Raw genomic sequence first — 17,932 nt, 5'->3', positions numbered from 1 at the left:
GCTGAAGGCAGAAGGCACGGCTGGATCACAGCGCCCTGCACGGCCCAGGGGACTGAGGGGAAACAGAGCGGCCCACCCCAATTCCTCTTTCCCCTGCATTTTTACTAATCTGGCTCAAGTCTCTGCCTGGACGCTGCCCAGGCGCAGCCAGGCAGGAGGAGGAGATCAGAGGCTCTGCTGGAAGTGCATCCACAGGCATCCGCAGCTTGTTTGATGCAATTCAGCGCTTTGCAACTTGCAGTGCCTATGTTGGGTTGGCACAGGAGCTTGTGTGGCCAAGTGAGGAATCAGATCAGAGAGCTGATCCTGGTGGAAATAACTTGGGGGGAGAAATACAAGTTGGTTGGGTTTTTTTCTGGAATCAAGTCCCTGGTTGAGTTCAGTATGAGGCATACACAGATGTGCTTGCATAGTGCATCAGGAGAGCAACCAGCAGTGAAGGCTGTAGGTAGTATAACTTGGTTTCAGCTGTGCTGCTATCCAGTATCTAATCATTACCCCAGGATTATGTTTGTTAAATTCTAAATAACATCCTGATGTCATTTATGTTCAGATACTTCTAGAAGGTCACAGTGACCATATGCTGGCACATGACAGAACTTGTATTGGGCAAACAATACATGTACGGAATACACACCGTGCGCATGCCAAAATGTTCATCCCAGGTTAACTAGGGAAAAAAGGGGGGGGTGTGTGTGGAGGAGCTTTATGACAAGTTAGTGAGTTAAATTGGCCTAACGTGCTCAGGTTAAGGACCAGGCCAGTGCAAGTCACTGACTGGGAATCCCATCTGGAGCGGCTGGGGCCACTGGGGCATCCCGTTCAGCATCAGCAAGCTGTTGCAGCATTGAAAGCATGATGCCTTGGCCTCGCTAGAGAAAAGAAAACACGCAGAGAGTAGTCCAAATCCTCCCAGGTATTAAAACTCCTACTGGCTTCAGCAGGGGCAGAGGTGGGCAAATGCCCTTTCGAGGCATCCTGAGCAAGCTGCAGCCCCCTCCCTGATAACTCTTCCAGTGTAGGATACCCCAGGTCACATCCCATCCCTGCTGCAGCCGCAGCCCAGTCTGCAGCCCCAGATCAACAGATTTAGCTGTTCAGTCTTCAAGTTAGATACAGCGTGATTAGGATTAATTTCTACAGGGAGAGATCAACTGATCCAGCCTGTTTGTGCCTTAGAAGTCAATTAAATAGCTAGACTTTTTCCAGTACAAAAAAGTATTTACATGACTCAAATGCCGTTCACTTTCCTCATTCAGGTTTACGTAAGTGTGCAAAAAATTTCAACTTCACCTCTTCTTTTTATCTTTAAAAAATCATAGACATTTAGATAAGTGAAAATTTGACCTTAGAATGGTTTACAGTCAGACTTTGAATTTTCAGTGTGGAGAACAGTAAAAATTAATTATTTTGAAAAAAGGCATAATTTTTAGCTACATGTTAATAGACCCCAACTATATTATTTTTGCCTTGAATGAAGCAGCACCTCTTATGTTTTGATAGATAAATTTTAATTACACTAAAAGCAGCTGTAACGCTCTGAAAAAAACACAGAGAATTATATTTTACTAACCTGTGAAGTAATTATTCTGTGAGTCTTCAGCATAGAATATACATGATTGCCTAATACTTTTTGCACAAGATGCCTATAATTACTGGACTGAGACCCAACACACAAATGAACAGCTTCTCAGTCCCCTGGTCTTTGGTCCATTTCTGTAAGCCTATGTAGAAAGGAAGGCATTTATTTAGAACTCTGCATTACAGCAAGCAATAGTGCATGAACAAGTAATTAGGGATAAATCTATTAAGGATGGACAACTAATTGCTGGGCAGCAATTCACAGAATGGAGGGGACTCGAAACTCCACCAAACACTTTCCGCAACTGAATTTATTATATCGTGTATCATAACTAGAAAATAATCTGTTATAGATATTCAAAGTAAAGAAAATACATTCACAGAAACCAGAGCTTCAGCTAGAGAGTAATTTCTAGGCTCTTCTACATATAGCAACCACCCAGAAACTCTGTTACCTGGGCAAAGGAAGAAAGTAGGTTTTCAGGACAAAGGGATGACATGGCACGGGGAGGGTAACCTCTATTTAAGTGGCATAGTTTGTCATATCTGACAACCCACTGAAGAAAGTTATCACTAGTTAAGGGCCTGACCCTGCATTCCTTAAGCAGACAAAAATCCCTTTGAAGTCAATGAAGCATCCTGCTCAGATAACTGTATCAGGATTTGGTAATTAATGAAAACTTTTAATTTCTTAAGTAGATTCTAAAAGGTTTTCCCGAAAAACAACTATTACACGTTACTCACAGCAACTCCTGGGCAGCGTGGGTTTGTTTCCAGCAGCTCTTGCAGCACAGTAACTGTTTCTCACTAACCAGGAATTACCAAAAGTCAGAACCACATTGTTTTCTATTTGCATTGATCTGCCTGAAGTGTTCTTCTCTAGCTGATGTCTAGTTGAAGGTTTTGACAGCTTTGCATTCAAAAGGTCAGTAAGCAGTCCTCAGGGCAATTTGATTCAAACCTTTAGCATTTTGCATACTCCCAAGCAACAGTGCATAGTAGGACATGCGTGTTCACAGCCTCCGAAAGGTCATACTTCCCAGCCCTCAAAACAAAACCCAAGCAAGAAATATTTCAGCTTGTAGAAAATATCAGAAAAGCTATCAGAGAATTCTGAAAACATTTTCCATTAAATCAAACTCAACAGGGCTTAAGAAAAACAAATTGTGATGTATGTTTTTAGACCGTGGTGTATTTCAACAGAAAGTTTCACATTCTGTCACACGTAGGAAGGCTGCCTTATCTGTCTTTCCTCAAGAGGCATGCTCACTTACTTAATGTCTGTTCAGGTTTTCCAAGCCGCTTTGCCTCCCCCATCCCTGAAATCCTAAGCCTCTCTCTGGGATGAAAACCTGAAACCTACAATGCAGAATTTGTTTGAAGTCTCATTAAGCAAGAAACCTCAAATTAAGGACAGCTCAGCAAAACAAAACATTTTTCTACAGAGTCACATGGATGTAAACCAAGCATTGCATGGAAGTTCTCCCTCATTATTCCCTTTGCGAGCTGTTTGTATTCTGATTAGCGTGCTAATGATACATGTTCCACATAGAAAAAGCAATCACGTCTCCACTTCAAAGAAAAATTATTTAGTATGAGAGTACCAAAGCTTGTACTTGCATCTCCTACTGATTTTGTGATGCCGCAGAGCCATACAGCAGCTGTTAAATGCTTGATTCCCGTTTTTAATGATGGAAGATGGTAGGTGTTGGGTGCCTTTTAAACACACAGACGTTTCAATAAGGTGTTTCTATGGCACCAGAGGTATGGATTCTTGGTGGTGGTGGTGGTGGCCTAACTGCAGATAAATAAGTGAGCTCCTCTTAGTTCACATCATAAGAACTGCACATTGATTCCTTTGAAAGAAATTGTTCATTAAAAAGGGGAGATATCAAAATAAACAAACTGCCCTAAAAAAAGCAGAATCTCATATAAAAAAAATTATTTTATAAGACCCTATATGAAAAACTAATAATGGCAAACTAATTAATGAGAAACAGAAAGGAAAACACAAACGAACAGTCAGCATGAAGAATGACAGACAGAAGAGCCTGGTCTCCTAACAGTCGTCATTCTTTCTGACCACACAAAAAATGAGTAAAATAAAAACAGTAGTTTAAACCACACATATTCAGTCGTAATTACTTCATATGTGTTTTAGCATGTTATGGTCATAATTATGTAATTTGCACTCTAGGGAATTGGTAAGAGTATCATGTATTTGCTAAGTAACATTGAAGTCACACTGACAAAAGTATGTTAAAAAAAAAAAAAAAAAAAAAGGAAATCTGTACTGGTCCAGGACATGTTTCACATTGACGGTATGCCAGAGGCATCTGTGGATTTCAGTGAGACACACGCAGATTTTTTGTAAAGACACTGGCAATTAGTGAAATAGCACCAAACTGTGCTATGGATTTACAGAACAAATCAAATGCCAAGGCACTAGGTAGCTTGCACAGTAAGTTTATGTGTGAAACAATGAGGTTAGAAAGGGAAAAATAGGACAGAGAAGAAAAATGAGTAGCCTACACTCGTATATTTTGCCTAGGTTTGATGTGTAAGTACTCAACCCTGTCCCTAGTAAAAATAATTGTTTAATATAATACAGGTGTGACTTATCAATAGTAATTAAAAATAATTTAAGTCATGTGTCCTTCGAACAGCATGAGTGAAGCCTCAGTGGCACTTAAATTATTATTTTAGCTTCCTACTAACCCACAGCTCTGCCTCATGATGCAACCAGAATGCTGAATAGTCACTTGTACCACCTTGAGAAGTGAAAGATTTGATGCAAATAACACCCAGCCTAAAATTCTGTCGGTGAGAGAAATGAATTTTGAAGAAAGTCACAGCCCCCACTGTTGTTACTGTTATTGTTGAATGCTTCCTGTTCATACCTGAAGTCTCGTTTCCGTAACAGCAGACTGCAAAGCTTTTCCATGTACATGATAATCTTTGGAGTAAATGAGAAATTTTAGAGAAAGACAATTTCAGACCAAAACCTTTTAAGTCAATAGAAATCAAATTATTGACGTCCATTGAAAAATCTAAGAAAACCTCACCCACAGCAGTCTAAGTAGACCTTTGAATTATAAACAGTTTATACTGTGAGCTTTTGTTGAGGTCAATCTATATACTTTACCTTTTTTAGGCTAAATAAATTCATTTCTTTGGCGGCATCCTATTTATTTATTCAGAAACACCGTTCACTGTATAACAGTCATAATTAATACACAAGTAGTTGTCACCACCATCCTTATTAAACACGAAACAGAAATGATTGAACTTCGGCAGGGGTTTGACACTGTCCTTGGCTGACCTAACCCCACCTCGTAAGAAGCCTGCTGCACAACCACGTCCCCCGCTTCCCGCCGCGGGCAGTGCTGAGGGCCCCAGAGCCCGGCGGCCCCAGAGCCCGGCGGCCCCAGAGCCCGGCTGGGCCCCGGCGGCCCCAGAGCGGGCCCCCCCCCCCGCGGCGCCACCTGGCGGCCTTCCCCGGCGCTGCAGGCGGGCTCGGGCAGCGGCGGTCCCGGCGGCCGGGGGGCACCGAGCGGGGCGTTTTTAACCAGATGTGCAGAGTCTCTTACCAATGCCAACCCTATACATTCTTTTCAGCAGATCGGTACATTTAGCTCCTACCTGCCTGGGACGTTTTGCTGCCTTACCCCTCATCTGGCACTGCGGGGCGTTAAGAGTAATGAATTACAGCGCACCAGAGACGGTCCTTAACGCACAAGGCAGCGGCCGTTAAACTCTCATCTACAATGCCATGGGAAGCGGTCTGCAGCTGGCACACACAGCCGTACTAGGACAAGTGTTTCTGGTGAAAACAAGAGGTAAGTGTTCATCGTAGCATCTTTGCGGTTGCCCCCCAAAATCTAAGTGTATATGTTTCAGGGAATACGGAGGCATGAGGTGCAAAAAACAAATACAAAGGGACACACAGCAGATGCAGGAGAGCAGCACCCTGGTTGGCCAAGCCAGCACCCTTGTTTAGCTGCTTGTGACAGAAGCCTCTCAGGTTGCATCCCCACGCTGCCCTTCCCACAGACATCAGGGGGTTTAGCCCGTAAGAGCCAGGGTTTGCTATTTCAGAATTCCTTGAGATGCTTCAAGACCACTCTGCTCACTCCCTCGTGACAAGGTGGCCTAGGACAAGTCTTCACCACGACATTTCCCATAGTGGTGTCTCCTCTGACCCAGACCCACAAAGCCTGTCACCCCTTCCACCTATCTCCCCCCATCCAAGTGGCTCCAGCCATACAAGCCATGTCTCTTGCTCCTCCTGGTCCTTCCCTGGCTGCCTGTGAGTATGTTCAGGCACATGAGGTGGACCCCCTTCAGCCTGTGGCATCCTCCACGAGGGCTGCCTTGCTCCCATCACCCTGCCCCAGTACTTACTATGATTGAACCCTCTTCTCTTACTTAACCACAAGCTGTTATCATGATTCCTCAAAAAAACCCCACAGAAGTTTAAAGTTTAAAGCCCACAGAAGGGACTCCCTGCACTCTATCAACCACCACTTCTCAGTGTGAATGCTTGGTTCAGGCCCATCTGGCTCCGAACTCTTCCCTTAATGCAACTTGTTCCTTTCTTTGTCTATTATGGCACCATAGCAATTTTGTAAATTCAGATCCAAGGGTGGAGAAGCTGCCTTTGTTCTGATGCCAGAAGTCACAAGCTTCCAGCTTCACCCCTCTTGGGAATCTCCATCCACTAGCTGTCCAAGCAGGGGCTCCAGCTGTCCCTCCTTACTCCCACTGCATGGTTGGTCTTTTCCTCTACAAAAACCCTTAGGACCTCTTGCTGTCCATCCTCCCTGATACTACAAATCTGCTCACTTCTCCTGTAGCTCTTTCATGGGGCAACTCAGTGCCTTGCCCACAGCAGAGCTCCTGCAGGCAAGGCAAGCCCTGCCCCAGCTCTCGGGAAAGAGGCACCAGGTACTCCCCTGTGGCCTGAGACCTGGCAGCAGCATCCTTCTCCAGGAGCTTCCACCCACATGCCAAGACTGCTTCCCCCAGCTGGCACTGGAGACCAAGCCCTGTGGCACATCCCCATCACTGCTGGGCAGTCCATGCTGCCTGGAGCAGAGTTTCGGGGCCCCTTTCGCACCCACCACCAAAGTCTGTTGGCTGTGTGCCTGCCAACCAGCTGAGAAGGGTGTTCTTAAAGCAGGAGAAGAGCCTGACCCTCCCTCAGCAGCACTCAGCTGGCACTTCTGTGGGCCTCCACCTTTGCCTATCTGCCAAGTAGCGTTTTTCCAGGCTGGCCGTACAATGAAGGCTCACGGCGACCTAGAGCTTTTATAAAAACACGGTATTAATTCTTCAAAGACTGCACGTCTTGGGAGCAGAACACTAGGAAACAGTGCTGCTGCACCTCAACACCTATACACAAGTAGCAGCATGTTGTGGTGGAACTGCTGCCCCGGTCTACCTAGGAGTACTAAAATTACCGAATTCTTGCTATGTCAAGACTACCGATTTGCCCTTCGAAGAACTGAGTCACAACTTATTAGAATAAACTTTTATTTACTGCTCTCAGGATCCTTATTTTATACTTTAAAGTATGCAACAAAACCTGCTACATTCAAATCTATACAAATTTACTGATATATCATTCGTGTTTTACAAAACTGCATATAGATTTGGGAAATTTGTATAAGTTACCTTTATTTACATGTAATATTCTCAGCCCTAACGACCTAGTCAAAGAATAAAACAAAGTGGGATTTTAAATATCCCTTAAGACCCATTACATTTGTTACATAATTTACATATCTTTATAGAGAGATGTGCTACACTTCCTCCTTGCATATTTATAAAGACTGTGACTAAACAGAAATTGCTGGCCAAAGCTAGGTACTGTCATTTCTTCAGATCATATTGGTAATAAAATGTTAAAATAAGAGCAAGCCCAGTATATAAATCAATTTTTTTTTTCTTAGGACCAACTTTGCTAATCACTTTAACCAGCACTTGCTCAAAAAAAGTGTTAATACAAAAAATACCCACATTTACAAAAGAAATCAAACTAATATTTATATGACAAGTTGATCTACAATAAATTGCACATTGTTGATTATGACTTTGGTTATACTGTATTAACAAGTTTGGTTTCTAGACTAACAGTGGAGAAAAAATATAAAAAATGCAGCTATAGAAGCTAGCATAACCTGTAAACATATTACAGAACCAAATTCTGCACCTGGTTACATGTGCATAACCTCCATGCAGTTCAGAGAAGCTTGCACATATCAGACTACCGAATTTGGCCCAGAAAACCCTGTAAACATGTTCTTTGTTGTTATGTAGTGCAATACTGCGAGAATGGATAATCAAGGCCTCTAACTACCAGTAACTAATACTGAGTGATATCCATACAAATTTCACTTTCATTTGTTGCAAAAGGCTGAATTGAAAATATTATCCATTGTTGAACTACAAATTTATCAAAAAAAGCAATGAACACTCAATAAACCAACAACAGTATACAAATTCAGACAAAAAAAGGATATAATTTCTCATTACAATTCAGAATTATGCTGCTTGTCTGTTTTATATAAAAAACCTGGTTTTGTTACACTGTTTTAACAAAAGCAAGTTAGAAACAGAAATCTAACAAATAAAATGTGTCAGCAAGTCAATGTTCTGCAAACTGATGGCTGATAATACAAACAAATGCCTTCCGATGTGTTACCTAATATGCTGAATTATAAGGTGCTTTGGGCAGATCTGTAGCAAACAGCCTGAAGCAGCACAGATTATGATTTTGCATTACATGAAGTTTGTTGGGTTTGTTTGTTTTTTAAAAACAGTTTAACAATTTCAGTTGTTCCTCTCAAAGCAGCAATTCAAATTTACACCCTCTGCAAAGATTTCTTCACAGTTTTACTTCAGTAGTTTACCGCAGGACAGTCTGTCAAATACTGTAGAAGAGGCAACTGCTTAAAAACATTTTAGGTTTTTTTACTTACTTGGCACTGGCCCATCCAATGTGTATATTGTAGTTATTAGCAAAGTACACAAAACTGTGGAAATGGCAAAATACATTTTCAAAAGTTAGTGACTTTTTAATATTTACTTATTTTACAAGTAATACTATGAAGATTCAATAGCTATGTGACTAAATACAATGGTAGTCCCTGGAAAATTCAAATTTGTTTGTAAACCCTTAAAAAGAAATTGCAGCACTGGACCGATACAATTTTTGTCTGTGTCTTAATCAACCCCATCAAAACCCTGAGTATTTTCAATTGCTAGAAGAAGTTTATCCCATAAATCTTCAAACGAGTCATATGGAGGCAAATCCAAGCGATTAAAGCTGAAAAACAGATGAAAACACTTAAGTATTTTATCACTCTTACCAAAGGTCATAATTTACCTAAATTAAATACTCACCAGGTATGAGCTCTTGGCAGTTTTTCAGGGGTACCCCACTGTTCAACTGTAAACAACTGTGGCCCATTTGAACCTGCAGAAAATAATACAATCAATGCACAGAAACTATACTTCGTACAAGTCTGGTGAATGAACTAGACAGATGACAGCAGACACTGAGCACTTAATCCTAAAATACTATCAGTGAGACAGTTATGGCAGTAGTTGTGGGAACACTTCTGGCTCCTCTTCTTTACTTTCTTCTTTGCATTACATGTTTCTTCAAAGCAGAAGGCTGGCTAGAAAAGGTAACTAGTAAGAATGCTTGGAATAAGGATGAAGCAGAGAAGCAACTATGACTGACAGTACATTCTACCATGTGACAAGAAGATAAAATTCCCTTTTATTAGCTAGGTAAAAGTTAGCCTGCATTTTAGCTATCCAACTAATAAACTAGAGGCTGACAAAGCAAGGCAGGGGGAAGACAAGAAATAAAAAGAAAACCACGTCTGTTCAGTGTCACAGTTCTCAAACTCGGGTGGATTTGCTCCCGGACACCAGTCCGTCCCTTTTTATGAGCAGCAATGCCTCTCTGGGCCACAAGAGGGGGATCTCCCGCTAGAAAGCCAACTCTAGCACTGCAGCCCGAAGGTGGGAACGGAACAACCACAGGGGCAGCCCGGCAGCAGCAGCAAAAACCCACGTACCAACACGAAGCACTGAAGAACCTACAGTTCTTCAAATACATGCAGGTATTGGAAATGTGACTGTGATCGTTACTGGGATTTAGTGAGGATGGCATGCTGGCCACAGTAAAGCAGAAATAACTGGAAGAGAAAGAAACAAAGCACTGTGCAAGACAACTGCTAATTTAAATTTTTCATCAGCAAGTGAATAGAACTACAGAAACTGGGACCTGGCCAGAAGACTGCTCAAGGATATCCTAATCCCTGGGCAGAAGGGAGGCAAGAGCTTCAATAGCTTCTTTCCCAATATCATTCCTGAGTTCTCTCTCTGGTAGTGTTTTTAGACGAATAAAGAAAAATCCAGAGGCAGCAGAATTCTGATCGGGTTCCACCGCAATGAGCACGTGGGCAGAACTCCAATAGTACCAAGGTTCAGGTGCAATAGCAGACACATGGTTCAAGTCCGCTGAGGGGACTGTCCTTCCCATTGGAACTCACAACTCAATCACTGATGGAACGGAAAAAATTAACCAAGTATTTACGATGAAAATGAAGAGAGGGAGAAATGGGGACACATGGTGGGTGGTATTTGTTCACAATTCTAGTGTTTTATAAACAAATTACTGTCTTGTTTATAAAGAAGGAAATGTTTATTCAAATACACAAGTTAGGCTATTCAGTCATTTGCATAGGATCTCGAGCACTTTTAGCCTTAATAAAGTAGTCTAGCAAAAAACATAATAGCTGATGGCAGCTGAAAACAGACTTCCCATAAGCAAAACACCCCCACCCTTTGTGGGCTGTTCTATCCACTTGCCCGCAGTCTTTCCACAGTGGGTTTTCTGGCTTTGGTATTAAAGTAAGCTCCGCATTGCCATCTGCTTGTTTCAGTCTCTGCGTTGTAGGTTCACTACTTTTCCTTTGGCATTTTGTTTAACTTGTGTCATTTCAGCGGTCCTCCTTGGAGTATATCCTTATACACAATTCTATCTGTAGCTTGTGAGCAGATAAAAGCAGTTGGGGAACTTACAAGAATCTGAAGTTAACTGCTGATGCCAGCATGTCTTTGTAATCAAATCTTAGACAACTGAGAATTTTCTTCAAGCTCAATCACATGTTAAACGAAGGGATTTTTGCAGCTCTTTAGAACTTTAAAATCCACATTCATTTGAGAAGTCCTACTCATTTTAAAACTTCCAAAACCAGAATTAAAACAAAGTATTCATAGAACATGGGAAATGCATAATCTAAGTGACTCTTCTCTAACTTTGCTTCTTGTAACTGCCAGTATATACTCTTTTAAAGCAAAATTTGAAAAATAACATGCCTATGTTTGAAGTCAAATATCACGACAACATTGGCATCATGCTCTGTTACTGAATTGTGAACATAATCATAAGTACTCACCATACAGCTCAGCAAACCCATTCATAGGTACACGTGATGTGCCAGTAACAAATTGAAGTAATCTTATTCTCTTTTCAGAATCCATCATTAAGACTGCCTATGTACGATAACGATTACAATTAAACATTTATTTTTAATTAAGATTTAAAGCTAGCAGATTTATGCAACATTGTTTCTATCTCTAAGTAATTATCCTTTATATATAAATGCATTTTTTTTTAGCAACAAACATAGTCTACTTCCCTGCCTATTGCTAAAAGTTATGAAGTCAACAATTTTTTTAATGGCACTGTAACAAGAGCATGGTTACTGGCTTAGGAGGCTGTTAAAATACTTCCCTTGAAGATCTGGCCCCTACTTTCTTTGAAGTTTCCTGATGTTATGAACTAGCAGCCAAATTTCTGTAATTTATTAAACAGAAGAGTTTAACACCTCTTTAGTGTAACCATGCCAGAAAAACCTACAAAGAAATATTTTTAACCCCAATCAGACATGGATTTTTTTGTAAAAGCAAGCGTATTTACATTCTTACCAGGCATATCATCTTTAGTTTTCTTACTATCTTTCTCAGGAGTTTTAATGGTCAAATATTTACCTACCTATTGATGAATAAACCAGCATAGCTGAAAGGCAGCAGCTTTTGAACAGTTTTAAAGTAAAAAAAATAAAATAGTAGAACTTCACAGTACCTTCCAGAACCACTGTATTACTTGATGGTTTATGTTGTAGCCATTTTTGTATTTTGTATGTAGTTTCCAATCAGCCACATCCACATCTCCCAGTCCACACATTAATAACTACACAGATTAAAAAAAAAAAAAGAAAAAAAAAAGAAAAAACCCACCAGTTTTAAGTCAGTAACATTAAGTTTCAACATAATTTTTCTTTTGCATGATAGCTTGGATAACTTACCTCTAGCTCATTTTCGTCAAAAATTTTAATCAGATCCTGCGGTATTAGTTCAAAAAAACCCTAAAAAGGTGAGGGAATTTTTTAAAAAAATCAAGTCAACGTTATTTAAGCATTTTTGTTCACTGAGAATGACATTTAGATGCTTTAGTAAACAGAGCCAAAGCAATACATCAAATTCAGATGTTTGGACACCAGCAGTCCCCAGTTTGGTTACAGTACTTTTAATTCTGATTTATCTCACATCTTCATTGTGCTACACTGATTGGTGAATATATTTGTCTGAATATCATATATATGTAATATCATTTATACAAATAAGGATAAACCAGCTAGTTTAATTCTATTAGTTTAATTTTCACTTCTGCAGTTCATTAAATAGTTTGCACTACAGCTAAAGCTGTCAGCCAGGATTGAGAAATAAGTACATTTTTCAATACATATTAAACATCTCAGTAAAAATATACCAAAAAGATTTTTAAGTCTAAAGTAATTAAAAGCTGACACTACAAACAGTATCACTGCCTTTTTTTTTTTTTACACCTGGAACAACATTATCTGGGGGTCTTTAGGATGTCCAAAAAAGCTTGCCTTAAGATTCTTAAGTCTTAAGAATGCAACAAATTCTTAGAGTTTCTTTTGTAATTAAAACTATACCTCTTTAAAGGCTGCCATTTGTTTCTGCACTCTGCTCACAAATCTCCACTGAATTACAAGACTGTAAAAAACCAAACACATTTAAAATGAAAGCAATTTATATACAAAGCAACAACTTCCTTTTGTTAACACAACTAACACACAGCCCCTATTACTAGAGAGGCAATCCAGTCAGATACACTGCATGTAGTGACCACTACTTACTGAATGTAGTCTCTCTTGTTCTTGTTGGTGACAACTATTTCTGATCCACCACATTTCAGTTCATGTTGATGGGTCTAAATGCAACACATAGACTAGGTCTTAAATGAGATACATATGTAACAGAATTCATGTGTCAGTATTAGGTAATTCAGTTAACTCTTGAGGACTGCAGAATTTGAAAACTATGAGCAATAGAACCAGTTTCACAGGTCACCTGAATAAATAGAATTTGGTTGATTGTTTTTTTTAAAAATGTATTATTCAGGGATGCCAGCTTGCAATGGGGCAGCCGCCATTTTTTCCTGACCTGCTAGAATAAATCACCAAAGTTTGCACATAACCTCTCAGTAATGTGGACTTCACTAACTGCATATTGAATGACCCAGCCTTTTTCCCAAATCTCAAGGAAAAACACTTACAGAACAATTTCAGCAATGGTCCCAGTAAGTCAATCAAGTGAATCTGTTACATAATGAGTTATACCACTAGAACCTCAGTAGACAAATATCTGATTTTCAGTTCATTACAGATGTACATTTTCACGCTCCTACTTAGGATTACTGAATTACACAAGACCACAAGGGCTATTATCCTACTGAATCTAGTTGGCACCTGTAATTTGGAAATTTTTTTCAAGACCTGTGGAATTTTTACATAACTTATCTTGGATAGCTTTTTACACAACAACAAACTTGTTTATTCCATAGTTTTCTAGTACATCTTAGAGAAAAAAAAGCCCTATTATCTCCCAGTGAAATTTATGATTCCAACCATCAATTCCAGCCAATCACATAAACCCAACCTCTACTCCAGATTAAATAATGGGACTATGGATATCTTAGCCTCAGTTGCATTCACAGCAACAGCTACGTTTCAATCCAAGTGTTATTTAAGAAAAAGGCATGAGCTATATTTTAAAGCTCTGCTTATTTCCAAGTCCTTTATCACATCCCAGCCAGGCTAACAGAGCACTGCATGAGCATGTGCCAGCTAGGAGAAGCAGCTGAGTGAACAAACCAACATGACTGTGAATGAAGGGTTTTCCTTAATACCATACAGATAAAATCAGCTAATTTCACAGGTCAAATGTACATAAACATACTAACCTGACCAAAAAGTTCTTCATCAACTATAAATCTGAGGTCCAGCTCTGTTGGATCATTTTCAAGAATCCATCTCAGAGAATTGTAATATTCACTATCCTAAGACAGAGAATTACCAAATAGTAAATACAAAGTAGAGTAGCCACCTTTTAAGCTACAAGAGGCTCTGTTACAGCCCAGTGAATGCTGCTACCTAGGATCATCCTGTATTGGATACAGAGACTCTGCAATTGTACAAACCTACAGAGACCTTTAAAGACATTTGAAACCTGAAGGCCCAGCAATCTCAGGACTAAAAATCTCTCATGTAGCAAAATGGTGATAGGGTGTCACAGCATTATCTGAAATAATGTATTTTGGACTCTTCTCTGTCTCTCATCCTGTATTTATCCTCCTTTGTCCTGATTTCAGCTGGGATAGAGTTAATTTTCTTCCTAGCTGGTATAGTGCCGTGTTTTGGATTTAGGATGAGAATAATGTTGATAACACACTGATGTTTTGGTTGTTGCTAGGCAATGTTTACACTAAGTCAAGGACTTTTCAGCTTCTCACACTGCCTTGCCAGCAAGGAGGCTGGGGGTGCACAAGAAGCTGGGAGGGGGGGACAACCAGGACAGCTGACCCAAACTGGCCAAAAGGATATTCCACACCATATGACATCATTCTCAGTATTTAACTTGTGGGAAGCTGGCCGGGACTTTAGACCATAGCTTGGGAACTAGCTGGGCATTGGTGATCTGTGGGTGGTGAGCAATTGTGCTGAGCATCACTTGTTTTGCATATTCCTTTACCATTATTATTCTCTTCCTTTTCTGTCATATTAAACTGTCTTTATCTCAACCCATGAGTTTTACTTCCCCCTCACCTAATTCTCTCCCCCCCCATCCCACTGGACAGGGAGCAGGGAGTGAGCAAATGGCTGTGTGGTTGTTTTAGCTGCCTGCTGGGTTAAACCATGATATCCTTTATTGTTACTACAAAGAGCCTTAGGAAATGAAAATTAAGATAAAGTCAATCACATCCTGGGCTGCATCAAATGAAGCATGACCAGCAGGTCAAGGGAGGTGATTTTCCCCCCTACACTGCTTTATTGAGACTGCCTCTACAGTGCTGTGTCCAGCTCTGTGGACCCCAACATAAGAAGGAGATGGAGCTGTTGGAGCGAGTCCAAAGGAGGCCACTGTTAGAGTGATGAGGCACTGGAACAGGTTGCCCAGAGCAGCTGTGGGTGCCCCATCCCTGGAAGTGTTCAAGGCCAGGCTGGATGGGGCTTTGGGCAACCTGGTCTAGTGGAGGGTGTCCCTGCCCATGGCAGGGGGGTTGGAACTAGATGGTCTTTAAGGTCCCTTCCAATCCAAACCATTCTATGATTTTATAGTACTGGGAAGAAAAAAAAAAAAAAAAATCAGGACACATCTATAAATCTATTACTCAGAAATAGATAGGAACTATATTCTGTATTCTTATAGGACAGCAAAACTAGTCATAGATTAAAGGGACTAAATAAAAATCACTCTGCCCACAACTACTCTAGGTAAGAGCCATTATCAGGGAAATAAACAGGAAAATTTTAAGGACCATGTTTTCCTCTAAAAATGTTACACTGTATCTCTGAAAGTATAAGAATACATTTATTTTTAATACTAAACTAATAAACATAAACTAATTTAAAAAACAAGTTGAGACAGGGATCCCAGAGATGTTTATATTTAATTTTCAGAAACTTCATGTCTAAAAATATTTTAAGAAAATATCATAGACAGTTTAGAGTCAAGTTTTCAATACAGTTTAACTGACTTACACCAGAGTCTAGGTGTCTCTGATTTTCACTGGAAGTTTTAATTCCTATACAGACTTACAAAAGATGTAGCCTAAAATTTCTTTGCATCAGCACTTTCAACCTTCACAACTTCATTGAAGATATATATAAAAAAAAATTAATATGAATACAAAATCCTAACATACATGATAAAGCAAATTACATACCACAGACTCCATATCATGAAGTGTTATAGGTTTTTGGAGCATCATCTTGTAAAAAGGACGAATAAAAAAGGCTTTAAAGAAGAACAAATAAATTGAACAGTATGTAACTTAAAATTCAAAATATGCACAATATTAATCTAAATATCATATTACATAAAATAAATACCAACCATCCAAAAGTTTGCCATGGTAAACAGCCATTCCAGCTACACGACCTATAAACTTGAAGTAAGAGAGATGATCTTCATTGCAAAGTCCAGAGTTTGGATTGATCTGCAGAGTATAGTTATCTCTGAAGTTGAGCGAGGAAGCAGAGAAGAGAAAGAAAAACAACATGTTGTACTAGTGGAACAGTCCTACATTTGAAGATCTGAAAGACAGCACTGATTAAATTAGGTTTTACTTTTCATGAAGTAGAAAAAATAATCATATTTGGATTTATAAGTCACTAATATTAAACAAAACTCAATAGAGGATTCTATTAGCATAGCAGAAATAACAGTTCTGAAACACCACGAACTATCTTTGTAAGTTAGAGATATACCAAAGAGAAGGGCTTAACTCCTATTAATTTTAAAGTAGTCAGAATAACATTCTCCACATCAATTGTTACATACTGTCTCTTCTGTAAGTAGTATATGGTTGCAAGCATATGCCTGTCCATGTAAAGATGACATGGCTTACGTTAGACTGCTGGAAAAAATACAGGTACTGTCTCCACATTATTCTTCTGTCAAACAAAAAACTAAGCGCAGAATATTGCGGGTGTTAACAACTAAACCCTCCTATACAGTGGGAGTAATTGCATTTTTAAAGTAGTATGAAAAATACAATTTATTTGCTTTCCCTAACTAGTCTTCATGTCTTCCAGACCTGTATTACTTACGTAGCTGAATATTCGAACAATCCATAATAAGGATTAAACATTTCTTTAGAGAGAAGGAAGAACCATTCCCTGGCTACTCCTCCATAGTCTAAACCTTTTTCACCATCAAATTCAATCCAAAGTCTTGCTTTAAGGAAATCTGCTCTTTTTACAGCTATAATTCTTCTGTAAGAATCTTCAAGGATTGTTGTGCGATGAATTTTCATTTCAAATCTATTTGGAATATCGCTCTAAAAAAAAAAAAAAGAAAACAGAATAATAGAACAAAATCCAGCATCTTTTAGTCTTGCACAGTATGCAAATTCTGTATACAGATCAACAATGGCACACAAATCTTTTTCTTAAATAATGTCGAAACATAACATAGTATGATTGACAAGAGGCTCTATTTACACAGAATTCAACTAGCATGGAGAGCTTCAGATACTAAGTTCTATTTCATACCAACAAAATAGGGTTAAACTAAGTTCTTACTAGTAACAGCATATGCTCAGTTATTCTGCATGCAGCAAGGCATGGAATATTTTTTAACACTGAAAATTCATCATATTATAAACTTGACTAAAAAAAGCTCAAAGTTTATAAATAAAATTATTTTAGAACAATTTTACCCGACTTATTTCACCTTCTAGTTCAATATTCTAACTAAAAGGCTAGGTGTCTCATTCTCTTATGTAAGACACACATGACAAACAAGTATTCCTACAATATTAAAATAAAAATCAGTCCACTTAAAATTTTTAAGTCACAGGAACAAATCACAAGGTTTATATTTACTCTCATATAGGAAAATATTTAAATAAAAATATCCAATGAGCTCATATTTGCTGCTAAGATTCAGAGTAAGCCCCTAATAAACAGGAAGTAAAACTTTGCTGAATCATTAAATCACTATATGAGAACAGAGTATTTTCTTGATTTCACTTGTCTTCAGCAAGTTTATTTCAGGAATTTGATTGCAGTTGTGCAAAGACTCATTGTTATCTGGGTAGCCAGATGCTATTTACAGTCTTTTATGCTACATGTTACAAATGTATCTGGCAGTGCCACTTCAAACTAGAACTTGCAAATAAGATTCATAAACTCAAGATTTTAAGACTATAACAATTTATTACAGTCATCTAGCC

At 39.2% G+C, this 17,932-nt stretch overlaps 1 protein-coding gene across 2 annotated transcripts in view; it reads right to left on the bottom strand.

Moving 5' to 3' along the window:
• Positions 1–7,099: 7,099 nt before the first annotated feature.
• NEDD4 (NEDD4 E3 ubiquitin protein ligase) overlaps positions 7,100–17,932 on the bottom strand; it is a 57,827-nt gene continuing 46,994 nt past the window's right edge. For both annotated transcript variants that reach the window (XM_075764009.1, XM_075764007.1), the window contains 11 exons: positions 16,806–17,035; positions 16,090–16,211; positions 15,920–15,990; positions 13,937–14,032; positions 12,831–12,904; positions 12,627–12,687; positions 11,973–12,032; positions 11,750–11,857; positions 11,061–11,157; positions 8,989–9,061; positions 7,100–8,911 (listed from right to left, as the gene is read on the bottom strand). In XM_075764009.1, coding sequence (XP_075620124.1) covers positions 8,809–8,911; positions 8,989–9,061; positions 11,061–11,157; positions 11,750–11,857; positions 11,973–12,032; positions 12,627–12,687; positions 12,831–12,904; positions 13,937–14,032; positions 15,920–15,990; positions 16,090–16,211; positions 16,806–17,035 — 1,095 coding nt within the window. In that variant the 3' untranslated portion in view covers positions 7,100–8,808. The remainder of the gene's footprint in view (positions 8,912–8,988; positions 9,062–11,060; positions 11,158–11,749; positions 11,858–11,972; positions 12,033–12,626; positions 12,688–12,830; positions 12,905–13,936; positions 14,033–15,919; positions 15,991–16,089; positions 16,212–16,805; positions 17,036–17,932) is intronic.

This window comes from Balearica regulorum, chromosome 12 (assembly GCF_011004875.1).
Source record: "Balearica regulorum gibbericeps isolate bBalReg1 chromosome 12, bBalReg1.pri, whole genome shotgun sequence".
Lineage (NCBI taxonomy): Eukaryota > Metazoa > Chordata > Aves > Gruiformes > Gruidae > Balearica > Balearica regulorum.
This window is presented reverse-complemented; position numbering and strand designations above follow the sequence as displayed.